We start from the raw sequence: 14,792 nt of genomic DNA, 5'->3' as shown, positions 1-14,792 counted from the left end.
CAGAAAATTATACCATAAGCAACAAAGGTGAAAAGAAATAACTCCCGAAAGAAAAAGTCAAAGAAGAAATTATACATTTATACATTTATTGCTGAAAAACAAAACAAAACAAAAAATTATATATATATATATATATATATATATATATATATATATATATATATATAGCTAAACCTGTAGATTTAACAGTTCGTGAAAAGTAAGCTGATCATTTGCGTAAAAACCACAGTATTTTTCAATATATCACCACCACATATCCCCCACTGCTGCCCGCGCATAGAGGGTTTTCCCCAGATATGGCAACCTCTACAGAAAGACACGCAATTTCACTGGGTTTCCTGTTTCCGGAATTCCGCACGGACTGACTGGCTGTCGGCGAATGAAATAAACAAAGACCTACAAATCAGACTCCAACACCTCCTCTCCTCACCTGCAAACATGGACACCGGTGCGTATGTGTAAATATTGTCTCTCGCAGCTCGTAGGTGCGGGTTGAGGGCTCAGAGCTTCACAAACGTTGATATGAATGGAGTAGCATTGTGCAGCTAACTAGCCCGAGCTGTTTCCTACTACAGATGAAAGTGACTAAGCAAAGATGTGAGGTCGGCTTTTAACTCTTGATCGCGTATGCTCGAGTTAAATCACCGAAGCGACGCTTTGAATAGATTACAACGAGTGTTTACGTGTAATTATTGGAAATTGAAAGGTTTTTTTACGTGAAAGAGAAGCTAAACGCCGGTAAACTACCTAAACAACAATGAATGGAGTCAGACTGAAGTCAAGAGAGCTGGCTGTCAATAATTTCTGACAATGACATATTCTGTATCATATCTTTTGTGTGTCGCATGAATAAAATTGATACTGAGTACGAGCATTTCTCGGTATGTATGATTATGCTATATATCAGTGAAAGTTGAAAGGTACAGTGTGACACTCACTGTCCATCATGGTTTGTACACTGAGAGCTTGTTTTGTGTTTGTGCCCATTTTTGTCGCCCAGGCCTGAGTCAGGAGAAAGCATCGGCTTTTATCAAACGCTTCCGCTCGGAGCCACAATATCTCCTCGCCCAGAACGTCTCGACCTGCATTGACCCATTAGAGGTGTGTCTTCACCGGCAGACGGTCCAGGACACAGTACACGTCTTCCAGCACAGCATTCCCACAGAGGGCAAGCCTGTCACCAACCAGAAAAACTCAGGTACCTACAGCGTGAGGAAAATTTAGAAACTAGGCCCTCATGAGAGGAAAGGGTCAGACATAATGGTTTAGAAAAAGCTTCCGATTAAATAAAAATGGATAGTGTAAAACTAAATACTTGTATATGTTTTACATACTATGTATTTGTTGTCTATATATATATTCTTGAGGGGCAGTAACTTTACATTCTTTAAAGAATCCCATATATCATAGATTATCCAAAAATATTAATTGCAGAACTGTTTTGAACATTGATAATAATAAGAAATATATTTTTAGCAGCATATCAGCTTATTAGAATGATTTCTAAGGATCATGTGATTTGCGTATTCACAGAAAGGAAATAAAAAAAAGTACATGTACATCACAATATTACTGTTTCTACAATGTTTCTGATCAAACAAATGCGGTCTTTGAGTATAAGAGACTTGGGGAACGTGTTTCAAAAACATTTCGATATCAACTTTTGAAAGTGTATCTTTATTTAAGAAATATATTTTCAAAACTTGCTAGATTTAATCATCGCATAAATGCGTCATCATAATGTGATCTAAACGGCTTTAAACAGGAACCTTTTGTAAAGTTAAAAAAAAAAAAAAAAACAGTTAAAATTATTTCCATGTCAGGTTTAACCCGTCTTCGATGTCTGCGTTTTGTTTTGTTTTCTTTCCATCAGGGAGATGTTGGATCTTCTCATGCCTCAATGTCATGCGTCTTCCTTTTATGAAGAAGTTTAACATTGAAGAATTTGAATTCAGTCAGTCATATCTTTTTTTCTGGGATAAGGTAAGTCATCCTGGGTCTGGATTTCCAAAAACGACACGCCCTTTGCTGTTTAATCTAAGAATCAACAGTATTTATTTGCCCCAGTCTCTCAGATTGTAATTCTGCTGTGGTGTTTTTGCTGTCTATCGTATGCTCTCATTGTGTTAATGGTAAAAGTGCAGTAAATCCTCTTTTTGTGTGAGATGTATTGTGTTCCCTGGATGTTTGTGGACCACTGTGTCCGCCCTCTGCCCCTTAACCTTGATGGTACACACCCCCTGCTCGTCTGTATTTGTTTTTGTCTCAGGTGGAGAGGTGCTATTACTTTCTGCATGCGTGTGTGGAGACGGCCCAGCGGAAGGAGTCAGTAGATGGCAGATTGGTTCAGTTCCTTCTATCAAATCCTACCAATGATGGCGGGCAGTGGGATATGCTGGTTAACCTTATTGGTCAGTTTAGCTCTGTTGCATTGGTCTACACTCACATTTGTTAAGGGGAAGCATTTATTTGTCAATTAAAAATGAATTGGCATCTGTTGACTTCAGACCAAAAATGTATGAATTGAGAAGAAAACCTTTGTACTGCTTTACATTCAAGCTGCGTTTAAAACCCAATGCGCTTTTCAGAAAAATACGGCGTCGTCCCTAAGAAGTGCTTCCCCGAGTCTCACAGCTCCGAGGCCTCCCGTAGAATGAACGATATCCTCAATCACAAGGTGAGTCGCGCTCAGCCCTTGAAAGCACCTCTCAGTCTGCAGCGCCGTGTATCCCCTCAAGCTTTTATGTTGACATTTACCGAACGAGGATTTAGTGGCTGCGTATGAGCTGGTGGCTCCATCACTGAAATGCTCTTTGAGTCAGCAGATGAGCAGAGGATGAAGTCACTAAGGTCACTTCCCTTGTCTTTTAGATAAATGAGGAGGATGGGAGTTTCAGCCCGCGTGACATTTAATGAAGAGCTAAAACAAATACGAGATAATGCACAAGAAAAGATTAATCAGAGTAATTAGTGTTATTTTAGACTTATTTATTAACACATTATTTATTTATTTTTATATTGAATTAGCTTTTTTTATACTTTGTTTTATTTTAATTTAAGTGTTAGTTATTTTGTTTTTAATTGTCGTTTTTTCTTGTAATGTCTGTTAGCTTTTACTTTGCATTTGTTTGTTTTTTCGTTACAGTTGAGGGAGTATTGTCTAAGGCTGAGGAACATGGTGGCCAGTGAGGCTACTAAAACCGAGCTGTCTGACACTATAGACACCATGATTGAGGAGGTGAGTGTTTTGTTTTGTTGGGTTTTTTTTTTTTTTTTTTTTTGGAGCAAACCTCTGCTCTGTATTTATGACAGTGGTATAGGTCTGCCTGAAAAAAAAAGAAAAGATTAAAAAGCAAATAAATTATATACTTACCCCTTTGAGGTTCCATCCCTGCATTCACATTCATGCATCATTTATATAAGATCTTGGTAACATATTAATTAGTCTTTTTGCTACGTAAAAGATTACAGCTTGGAAAGACATAATGAATAAAAAAATGACTAGTTTTAAACAAACTACTGTATATAGAATGGTAACGGAATAGTTCTGTTCTTATAGCCCTGCTGAGGGCGCTGTTTGACTGGTTATGAAACCTCCTCTAGAGGTTGCCAGACAATATTGCAAGGTTATCTTTCGCAGGCTTTGGCAACAAACTCTTGCATATATTTCACACAAACAGAGAGAACTGTAAAATTGTGGATAAGGGACTGTCAAGCTTACTTTTTATAATTATGGGATTTGCAACTGTTTGTTTCTTATCGGCAGTTGCCAGCTCTGAAAACACCCCCGACATATCGGCTTTAGAAAACATCAAAGCTTTTTTAGACACATTTTCAGAATTAACAAACAGACGAGCAGTATGATCAGTTTCTGTAATTCAGTCCATAAAAAAATAGGGTAATTTTTTTTCCGCAAAGATTAGCATATAATAGTCACATGTCATATGTATATAATTAAATATAAAATATAATAATACAAAATAAAACATTTGGGCTGTCAAACGATTAATCAAATCACATCCAAAATGAACTTTTTTTTCCTTACATAATTACATAACAAATATGTATATATAAATAAAAACACATTTATGTACATATTTAATAAAAATATGTTTAGGCTATATATGAATATATTTTTATGTAATATCAAATATATAAATGCATTTACATGTAAATACTTTCAAAATATATTTTGTGTGTGTGTTTAAATATATATATATGCATAATAAATAAACACTGTACAAACGCATAAATTATGTAAAGAACAACTTTTATTTTGGTTGCGGTTGTTTGCGATTAATCCTTTGATAACGCTATTAAAATAGAAACTTGCTTCTTAAAATACACATTGAGTAGGGTCCAAAAATCTGTTTAAAGAATTAAAATAATGCTGCAATTTGAATGTAGGTACGCAAATATTTTTTGTACTATACTTAATATATATTAAAATCAAATGAAATAGTCTGAGAACCCGTCTGTATGTCAGATCGTAAGTAATGCAATGACGTAGGTACTGACATACTGTAAATATCATAAGTGCTTGATCTGACAAAACATGTACATCAATAATTAAACCCCATTTGAGCGGAGCAATAACATTGTCACCCACCTGTGAACCAAAAGGAGCACGTACAAAGCGTGCCCTGGTTTCGTGAATACCCGCGTATGTGTATTTGAACGTATCTTTTATATGTTTGCACGCGTCTTTATGGGTGTGAGAAGAGGAAAGAGAAAGAGCGAGCTAGACAGAGAGAAAGAGCAAGCGCCTGCAGGACTTGATGACAGAATGTTCCACAAACATGATTGTTATCGCCCTGTGCCTGTCATTGAGTGGCAAAGGCAATCTCACTGGCATTATTACTATACCTCCACCATCTGCGGAGAGACGACGCACAGCGCGCACGTCTAAGTTAATATCTCTAAGCTCATTCTCTGCGTTTCTCTCCCAGGATAAGCATATGCCTGAGTATGATTTGCTTCCCTGTTTATCTGGTTGTGATACATATTCTTCTCTGTCCTCTTTCCTGTTTTTGTGGGGTTGTTTGTTTGTCCACCTGGTGGAGGTTTGTTTTCTGTAGCACTTCACTGGCAGAGGAGTTGTTGGGACGTGGGTTTGTTTATTTAATAGGGACGCAGTGAGACCTTGCTTTTATTCGTATCAGAATGGCGAGTTGTGGTGGAAGAGGTCAAATGCAGGAAAGGCATATTATTTATGTAATTGAGACTGAATTCTAGTCCACCGCAGACAAAATAAGTCGAGTCAGGACCTGCATGAGGTTTAAAATCAGTGTGTATCTTGTTTCCTTGTTTTTTTGTTTTTTTTTAATCTGTCGTTTCCAGGAGATCAAAGGTGGCCTTGTTTAGTTGAAGTTACTGATGTTGACTCTGTTGGACTGGACATTGTCTCAGGATTGTATCTGATAGACCTGTGTGCTGCAGAAAAACAACCCAAAAAAAAATATATATATATATATATATATATATATATATATATGTATATATATATATATATATATATATATATATATATATATATATATATATATATATATATATATATATATATATATATATATATATATATATATATATATATATATATATATATATATATATATATATATATATATATATATATATATATATATATATATATATATATATATATATATATATATATATATATATATATATATATATATATATATATATATATATATATATATATATATATATATATATATATATATATATATATATATATATATATATATATATATATATATATGTATATATATATATATATATATATATATATATATATATATGTATATATATATATATATATATATATATATATATATATATATATATATATATATATATATGTATATATATATATATATATATATATATGTATATATATATATATATATATATATATATATATATATATATATGTGTATATATATATATATATATATATATATATATATATATATATATATATATATATATATATATATATATATATATATATATATATATATATATATATATATATATATATATATATATATATATATATATATATATATATATATATATATATATCTCAAGGGTATATTTGTAGCAATAGCCAAAAGTACATTGTATGGGTTAAAATGGATTTTTCTTTTATGCAAACAATTGTTAGGAAATAAAATAAAGATCATCTTCCATGAAGTGGTTTTATTTTATTTTTTTTTATTTCCTACCATAAATATGTCAAAATTTTGTATTTTTTACTTAGTAAAATGCATCATCAAGAACTTAAAACAATTTTAAAGGCAATTTTCTCAGTAATTTTTTTGCACCCTCAGATTCCAGATTTTCAAGTAGTTATATCTTAACCAAATATTGTCTTGTCCTAACAAACCAAACATCAAAGCTTCATTATTCAGCGTTCAGATGAATGACTGGTTTTGTGATCCAGGGTCATGTATGTTAATGTTTGTTTGCTGTATGTACAGTACAAATTGTTCAGTTTTGTTGTTTTTGTGCTTGAGGTCTGTTTCGTCATTTATGTTGTGGTTGTGGATAATTCTGTGCAAAGACATACTGAAATTCCCTTGTTGAACTTTGTTTGTCTGAAAGGACCAAATGTGTTTCACATTTACATGAAAGTTAAAATTAATCAATCAAATGTATTTGTCAGCTGTTCACGACCTCTAATGGGTCTTCCGAACATGCTCTAAATTATATTTTGGCTTGCTTTGTTTAATTTCGGCAATGTAACAAAAGCAAAAAGCCAGTTATTGACACGACATTCTTTGTTGAACTTCATTCTGTTTACTTCCTTGCAAAGCTGTTCTTGAGAAGCAGATGCAAACAAAAATGATAGGATCAGCACTGTGGTTTGAGGACCGGAGGCTTGCAGCCTTATAGAAAAGCAATGTTTACGAAGAAGATCTTGTAAACGGTTACACATACTTACCCACAGGCTGCTGGAAACGTGCCATGTTGCATCTTCATACATCCAGCTATTTGCATGGCTAATTGTTTGCACGTGGATTACTTTGACGTGAGACAACCAGCCAGACTTTGCTTTCCTTGTCAACAAACACCTCGGCCTATTTGCAATATTCATACCTAAAGCACCTTGTACACCCAGGAGCAGGTGCTTGTGATCCCAGATAAGCTCAACAAGACGGGATGCATGTGGCGTTGGATAGGTCTGACCACGAGTGACCTGAACTTCATTCATTCCAGTTCCGCTATTTATTTATTTTTCAATTTAATTTTTTCTTTTCTTTTTAGTTTCTTTTTAGATTTTTTTTTAAGTGGATAATTTTTACATGGTTCTATAGGGTGTTTTTTATTTAATTATATTTTTATTTTGTTTTTCTTTATTGCTCTTTGTGTATTTCTTTTCATTTGTTTCTAGTTTTCATTTGCCTTTCGTTTATACATTTTTCTAAATGTTTTTACTTTTCTAGGTTATTTTGGTTTTTTTTTGCGTTATTTATTTTTAGTTTACATGCTTTGTTTTTCTATTGCTATTCATTTTTTATTCCTTGTAATTTTATTTTGTTCAGTGGGGCATTCATTTATTGCTATATGCAGTTGGATCTGTAATTAATTAGTGTAATTACATTTATAATTACACTGTTGACCCATCCTTTACACCTTAACCCAAACAACCCGTACCACCAAACCTGTCCCTAACATTACTCATGTCCAGCCTCAATAGCAGCCAAACTGTTCTGAACTACAATATGACCAAAATAAGTACATTGAAGTGCATTGTAGTTAAGGCCACCTAATACATTATGTGTGACCTTTTTCTTTTTTAATGCTATATTCATACCGAATTGTTTATTTTCATAATGCCTGTGTGAGCACCACTGCTAAAGACTACCACAAGACCAGAGCTCTGCTTCTTTGGAATAAACTAAATTTTCCTGTAACATGTCACAAATGCTTATGACAATATACTTGGGACATATGAGGGTTTACTGCATTTTTTTTTTTTTTTTTTTTTTTTTACATCAAATGCCTGTTGCTTATTATATACATATAAGTTTGATTTCAGTGTAATTTAAACATTGCACCCACACACCTTGCTCTCGTTAAGTTGATTCGACTAACAGATCCTGCATTATCCAAAGTCAAGGCATAACGGAACAGCCGGAGGAGATGAGATTTAGTGCTTTTGGATGAGACATTGTGTTTTTCCTAAGCAAAAGATTTACATTGTGCTGTGGCATGCTCATCTTCCCGGCCTGTGAGCCAGCCGCTCATCCCTAGATGTGCCTCTTCCTCGGCTTTTCCTGCTGCCCTGTGGCCACCCAGCCTCAGACAGGTGTTTCAATATTGACTCGCTGACTCCGTACTAACGTCATTGAGCCTCGGCCATTGTTTTGTGCGAGTGGCACATTTCAACAGGCCAGAAAAAGGGAAAACGGGCGCCCATATTGTTTGGACTGTCTTGTGAGTTTATCTAACCTGCCAAGGAGGAGAGAGGATGTGAGAGCGTGCGACGCAGAGGCTGTTTGTGTGGTTGGAGCATCTGGGTCCAACACTGGGTCAACAGGGAGGAAAGAGGGCCGGGCGCCGCCGGTGTTTACTCTCCCTCTGGGAAGACTGGATAAAGAATACAAACTTTAATGCTAAACGGTTTTCTTTCTGGGATAGGATGAGAGACAAGGTTGGTTACTTGGAGAATACCTAGCTCTCTTCTGAAACCTCTTATCTAAAGAGTACAGTAAATTGACAAATGTTGACTTATGTTCTTCCAAATCCTTCTGTGGAACACACATTCTATCTAGCAAATAAAATTGAATGACATATATTGACAAACTGTTGAAAAAAAGCACCATTCGGGTGAAAAAGCACTATTCATTAAAAGTAGTAATTAGTCTTCCAAAGATGTATGAGCGAGCTTTGTGTGATTAAAAGACCAAATTTTATTTTATTTTATTTCTATTTTTATGCTTTTTTTTTGTATGAAGAGGTGTTTGTCCTTTGACTTTTGTTTCTGTTTATAGAGAAAAGTAGTGGGAAGTGTCAAAATGATCTTTTGTAATAAATTAAAATGTTTCCTTATACCATTTTAAAATTGAAGTGGTTAGTCTCCAAATTCTTCTTATTAAAATCTCCTACAGGCTTGCAGGCATCTCATTAGCACATGTCTTGCCTTTTTGGAGCTTGATCATTTAAAGCACTATTCCCTGTTGAAACATTTAATATTCTGCAAAATCTTTTTTTTTTTTTGTAGCAACATGAGACTGATTAAATAAGTTTTCGATATTCAGTGAAATATTCCTTTTAAACCAAAAAAAAGTACTAGGAGCCATAAATAATGTTATTTTTTTTTTCTATTGGCCATTCTGAAAAGTCCAGACAAATGAAATCTTATATAGTGTGAATAAACTCAAACAGAATTCTCTGTAAAATTCAGTTTCTGTGGCGCCTCTCTTTGTTGATTCATCTACTTGCATATGCCAAAAGAAAAAAGACAGGCACATCTTATCTGTCCAGTTTCTTGCTTTCCTGCGTTTGCGATTGACCAAGAAGTGCATATTATCAAGGTCAAGTTAATCTTGGCTACGAGAAATCCGCGTTCCAATATGTAAAGCTCAGGCCGCGGTCAGAAGAGTGCAGGAAATGCCTGGGATTGGAGTAACAAAGGCTAAGTTCTGAGAACTAAAAACAGTTTGAGTACAGAATAAAGAGTACCAGAGTCAAAGACTGGGCGCCTCACACACAGTGTTTGTGTTCTTAGTGCTCATCTTAGCTACATCCCGTCAAAGCCAGAGCTTTCTCTAATGTGGTTTGTTTTGTTTTCTCAGGTTTTATTTATCACATCCATATGTCATCCATCTTCAGACTTCAAACCATTTTCGAATTTTGAATGCCATAAAACTTGAGAATTTCCGCTATACATGTATGAATTTAGAGGCAATATGATTTCATGAGTCTTTTCTCTTTTATTTGATTTCTTCAGGTGTTTCAAGTGGCCAGTGTTTGTCTGGGCAGTCCTCCAGACACCATCTGTTGGGAATACCGGGACAAGGACAAGACCTTCCACCGTATGGGCCCTTTAACTCCTCTGGAGTTTTACACAAAGCACGTCAAGCCCCTATATAATCTTCAGGATAAGGTAAGAGCAGCACAAGACACATCAGCTTCTGTCTGTTGTAGTCCTCACTCAGAGGTTGCGTAATCTCTTTGCAGATCTGCCTTGTTAACGACCCTCGGCCCCAAAACCCCTATGGAAAGCTGTACAGTGTGGAGTTTTTGGGAAACATGGTGGGTGGCCGCAAAACACTTTACAACAACCAGCCCATCGAGCTGCTCAAGAAAGCTGCCGCAGATTCCATCAAGGGCGGAGAGGTAAAACCAGTTGGGTTTCAAAGGGATGCTATTATAATTAGGCCTGTTTAGGGTCATGTGATCAACCTCGCAAAAGTTTAGGAAAGGGTTTTTTTTTTGGAAATATTTAGATTTTGCGGTTTTTCCTCAATTTGCATTGCTAAATCTGCAAAGCACTACTGCTGAAATACTTTTGAGCTAGATAAAATAGTTCAATAGCCCGCTTGATCATCTTGATCGCTCTTCCCAGATACAGATTTTATCAGGATGAAACTCAATGACCCCGTTTACACCAAGTTTGCACCGCTAAATGATTCAATTATATAGACTGTTCACATATTTGTGTCACTCTCTGAGGTTTACATGCCTGTGTGCAAGTAGCTTTTTGCAATTTCAGTGTATTGCTTTCTGTCTAGAGTTCTGTTGTACATGTTGTGTCCTAACAGTTTAACCAGCACAAAAAGAGAGGAAAACATAGTACACTAAAACTGATAGACAAAAATAGTGGTCATTATAAATAATGTAGGTCTGTATTAATTAATGTCTTTCTGGCATCAGGCGGTGTGGTTCGGCTGTGACGTAGGCAAACATTTCCACAGCAAACTGGGCATCAATGACATGAATGTGTGAGTATTGCCTCTTCTGCCGGTTACGAGGTAAGACTTTTCTGAAAGTGTTTTTAACGCTATGGATTTTCTGTATTTTTGTAGGTTTAACCATGACCTGGTGTTCGGCATCTCTGTGAAAAACTTGTCTAAGGCAGAAAGGCTGATCTTTGGGGATTCTATGATGACCCATGCCATGATCCTCACCGCCGTTACTGACAAGGTATTGACAGAACAGCACGCTCAAAAACAGTGTAGAACATGTTTGCATTGGATAGTGGAGCTAGTTATTTAAAGACCACTATATCACACAGGTCATGACCCTGAATTCTCATTAACGGCCCTTACAGACATTGTGACCTCGAGGTTCTTCCTCCCTCTGCAGACATCCGGACTATTTAATTACATGCAGTTTTTGAGATTACTGACTGTTTTGCCCTCATAAGTCACCATATGCATGACCAGAGTTCATTATTGTCTTCTCTGGCGCCCGGTGGGGAGTACGTGTGCTCTACAGCAAAGGGCTTCTTTGCCATGTTTTATTAATAAGCAAAATATTAAGTAAGATTTAAAGAGCAGCTAGACATTACACAATGTGAAATACAGACAAAATAATACTGAATATGCCAAATTAATACTTCTGTTTAGCAAGGATCCATTATAGGCTTTGTTTACCAAAAAAGGGAAGATTCTGTCATTCACTCACCCTCATGTCGTTCCAAACCTGAAAGACCTTTGTTCATCTTTAGAACAAATTAAGATATTTTTGCCGAAATCCCAGAACTTTCTGACTCTCCATAACCTGCAACAGATCTACCACATTTTAGGCCCAGGAACTTAGTAAAGACACTGGTAAAACGGGCCATGTGAGAGTGTTTCAACCTTAATTTAATGAAGCTTCTACTATTAGTATTATAGTCGTTTGAAAAAATATCTGACTACGCAAGTTGCATTACTCTCTATTTTTAATCAAGTACACTTAGCTTAGCAGCAAGCAAAAGAAACTTTCAAAAACATATAGTCTTACCAACCCCAAACATTTGTGTGTATGCTATTGAAGTTGCATTAATTTGGTCATTTAACAGATGCTTTAATTCTAAATATTAACACCTGTAATTAAGTGCTTTGCTCAGAGTCAGAATGACAATAGTTTACATACTGTTACCCAAAACCCTCCCCTAAAAGCTCTATCCACTACACTATGACTGTCATGTGAATGGGATGGACTTTCATGTTTCATTACCTCAGTCTCTCATCCACAGAATGGAAAGGAGGGATGCTACGAGAAGTGGCGTGTGGAGAACTCGTGGGGAGATGACCGTGGGAATAAAGGTGAGGGGGTTACCATTTGTCTGCCGCTTATATACACATTTTATTTTACAGATATTTAGCTTTTGGCATTGAATAATTCAGTTTGCAGCAGGATTACCTCTTGGGGCTCCTTAGTCCGCTCTTCAATGACTTAATTTAACTCTTGTCTGAGAACACCAGGAGTCGGATATTTGATTTAGCACGCAGTCTTTGCTGGGCCTCTCTGGATTGAGAGGTTTAGTGCATGCTGTGTTTGTTATTCGGGTCGGGCACATCTGTAGACCCGCTCACAGCTGGACCTCATGTCCATACCCACCATCTTATTTAAAACAGACGCTACATGGAGAGGCTGTTTAATTAGCATTGGCTGCCTGGAGAAAGAAAGAGTGTGCGCACATGCACGCATTGCCGTTTTCTTTCCGCTTCCATAGACCTGAATTCCTTAGAAGATTATAAAGGTATTTTGGCCTGCTCGTTTTTCATTGAAAATTATTCCTTGCAGATTGCTTCACCTGCACGTTTAAAAAGTTAAAAGTTTGCCTTAAAGGTGAAGCAAGATGTGTCATTTTTTCCATGCTAAAATACTTTTTCTTTGGTTGGCTTAATGAGATGCAAAGGCAAAACGCTGTGGTTCTGTGGCGTTTCTAAGGCAAGCATTGCTGTTTCTGTTGCACATAAACTAAACTAAGGTTTTGGTATATTTTACATAATAAAATAACAGAAAATCTTAAAATAAAAATGTTAAAAGTTATGCATTTTTTATATCGTAGTAACATGTGCCGGCGTTGTAAATATATAAACCTTACAGTACACAGTGAATTAATAAATGACGAATCACATCTAAACTGTTTATGAATTCAGAATATCACAGCTGTACATAAATCAGAACTTTTTGTGGTTTTCCAGCAGCCGTGTTTGACGGGGAAGGGAATTAGAAAAATGTGTTGTTGAGGTCAAAGGGGTTAAGGGCTCTCAAATTGGTCATAACGGTTGTTTCCCCTGAAGATGAGACAGTAATGTGATACATTCAAGGGGGCCCTGTAAATCGAATACGGGCTTCAGGCTTGTAAGATTGATTTGAAAAATTGTCTAAATGATTTTGACAGAATATTTATAATGCGGTCAATGGCTCATAGGAGGCCCCTGAAGCTGTAGAAGTGATGAATAGAGAGGTAAATATTCTCTCAGATGCTTTGAGCCACCGTAGATATGTACGATTTTTATTACAAACACAATCAAAGACTGCTAGCTACTCAAATAAACGGGATGTTTTGTAGCAAAAAAATCGTTTTTTTTTTTTTTTCCCAATTCCGTCTCTAAGGCTTTTCTCAGCCTCATTAAAAGTCTGTTCTCATCCAAAAACGATGCCCCATTTGCACACATTTCAGGTTGTTTTGAAAAGTCACACTCCGATAATCAAAGCATTGAACTGAGGCAGCGATACATAGAAATCCAAGCTTTATTTGTGCACTGTATGTTCTGCTCTGTTTCATTAAGCGTTCGTTGGCCCGGTTAGATTCGTCTTATTCGACCAGTCACGGCCCAGGAGTGAACACCGAGCGAAATAAACCTTATCATCATCTGCTTCCTGCTTTTTAACAGGGCAAAACATTCCTAATGTCGAGGTTTTTTTTTTTGCTTTCTTTAAGCGATTAAGAGAGGAACTGGCTCAATAGGTTAACAAATGGATTCTGACACACCCTGAATGAAAAATGCAGTTAAAATGTGTGTTTGCTTGTTTTAAAATCAGAACTTTTGAGTTTTGAGAGGTGAGACGGGCAATCTAGACAAGGTGTGGCTGGTTCCCTCCATGTGAACAATGGAGAATGTGCGGAGCTAATGGGATCAGGATTTCATTTGACATCAGATTTGGCAGCGTTAAACACTGTTTGCTGTTAAAGTTTTACTCGCAAGCCTAATCGGATTTCAGCGTGTGACGAAAAATCCCGTCTCACGAGGCGGATGCTAAAGGCCTGGACTTTATATAGCACCATATATTGCTTAAATACACTTTTAATTTTAATTACACAGATTGAGCTCCGTTCAAATCTAGCGAGCTAAACTGAAGTTTCTCATAAGAGCTTCTGCTGCGGCAAATTAAATAGTGTTCCACTCCTCCGTCCCGCTATCTTTCTTTTGCTCATCTCTCATTTCAGCCGTTTATCTCTGTCTGTTGTCCGTGCCTCATCTCTGCCTCTTCCTGCAGGATATCTGATCATGACAGACGAGTGGTTCTCCGAGTATGTGTACGAGGTGGTGGTGGATAAGAATTTCCTCCCTCCTGAAGTGCTGGATGTCATGCAGCAGGACCCCGTCGTGCTCCCGGCCTGGGACCCCATGGGAGCCCTGGCATAACCACGGGGGCCTCAGGCACTGGTCTCAGCCTGGTTCCCTTAACTCCGCCTCCAACTGGTTTTTACCCTCTTACCATCTCTCACAAAAAGCCTACTCTAGATATAAAAAATAAAGTTTTTTTGCCTCTTTTTTTATTATCACTGGAGTCTGAGTTTGGAATCATTT

General features: G+C 36.4%; 1 protein-coding gene across 2 annotated transcripts; it reads left to right on the top strand.

The window, feature by feature from the left end:
• Positions 1-294: 294 nt before the first annotated feature.
• On the top strand, positions 295-14,767 carry blmh (bleomycin hydrolase). 2 transcript variants are annotated; one of them, XM_043258887.1, is made up of 12 exons: positions 295-448; positions 1,001-1,198; positions 1,874-1,983; positions 2,270-2,411; positions 2,589-2,677; positions 3,146-3,238; positions 9,989-10,144; positions 10,219-10,377; positions 10,915-10,982; positions 11,067-11,184; positions 12,224-12,293; positions 14,479-14,767. In XM_043258887.1, the coding sequence occupies exons 1-12, from the start codon at positions 439-441 to the stop codon at positions 14,625-14,627; spliced, it is 1,362 nt and encodes a 453-aa protein (XP_043114822.1). In that variant the 5' UTR covers positions 295-438; the 3' UTR covers positions 14,628-14,767. The 2 variants fall into 2 exon arrangements, with proteins under 2 accessions (XP_043114822.1, XP_043114823.1); XM_043258888.1 differs by lacking the exon at positions 295-448 and adding an exon at positions 569-881.
• Positions 14,768-14,792: the final 25 nt, after the last annotated feature.

Source organism: Puntigrus tetrazona, chromosome 15 (genome assembly GCF_018831695.1).
Source record: "Puntigrus tetrazona isolate hp1 chromosome 15, ASM1883169v1, whole genome shotgun sequence".
Taxonomy (NCBI): Eukaryota; Metazoa; Chordata; class Actinopteri; order Cypriniformes; family Cyprinidae; genus Puntigrus; species Puntigrus tetrazona.
This window is presented reverse-complemented; position numbering and strand designations above follow the sequence as displayed.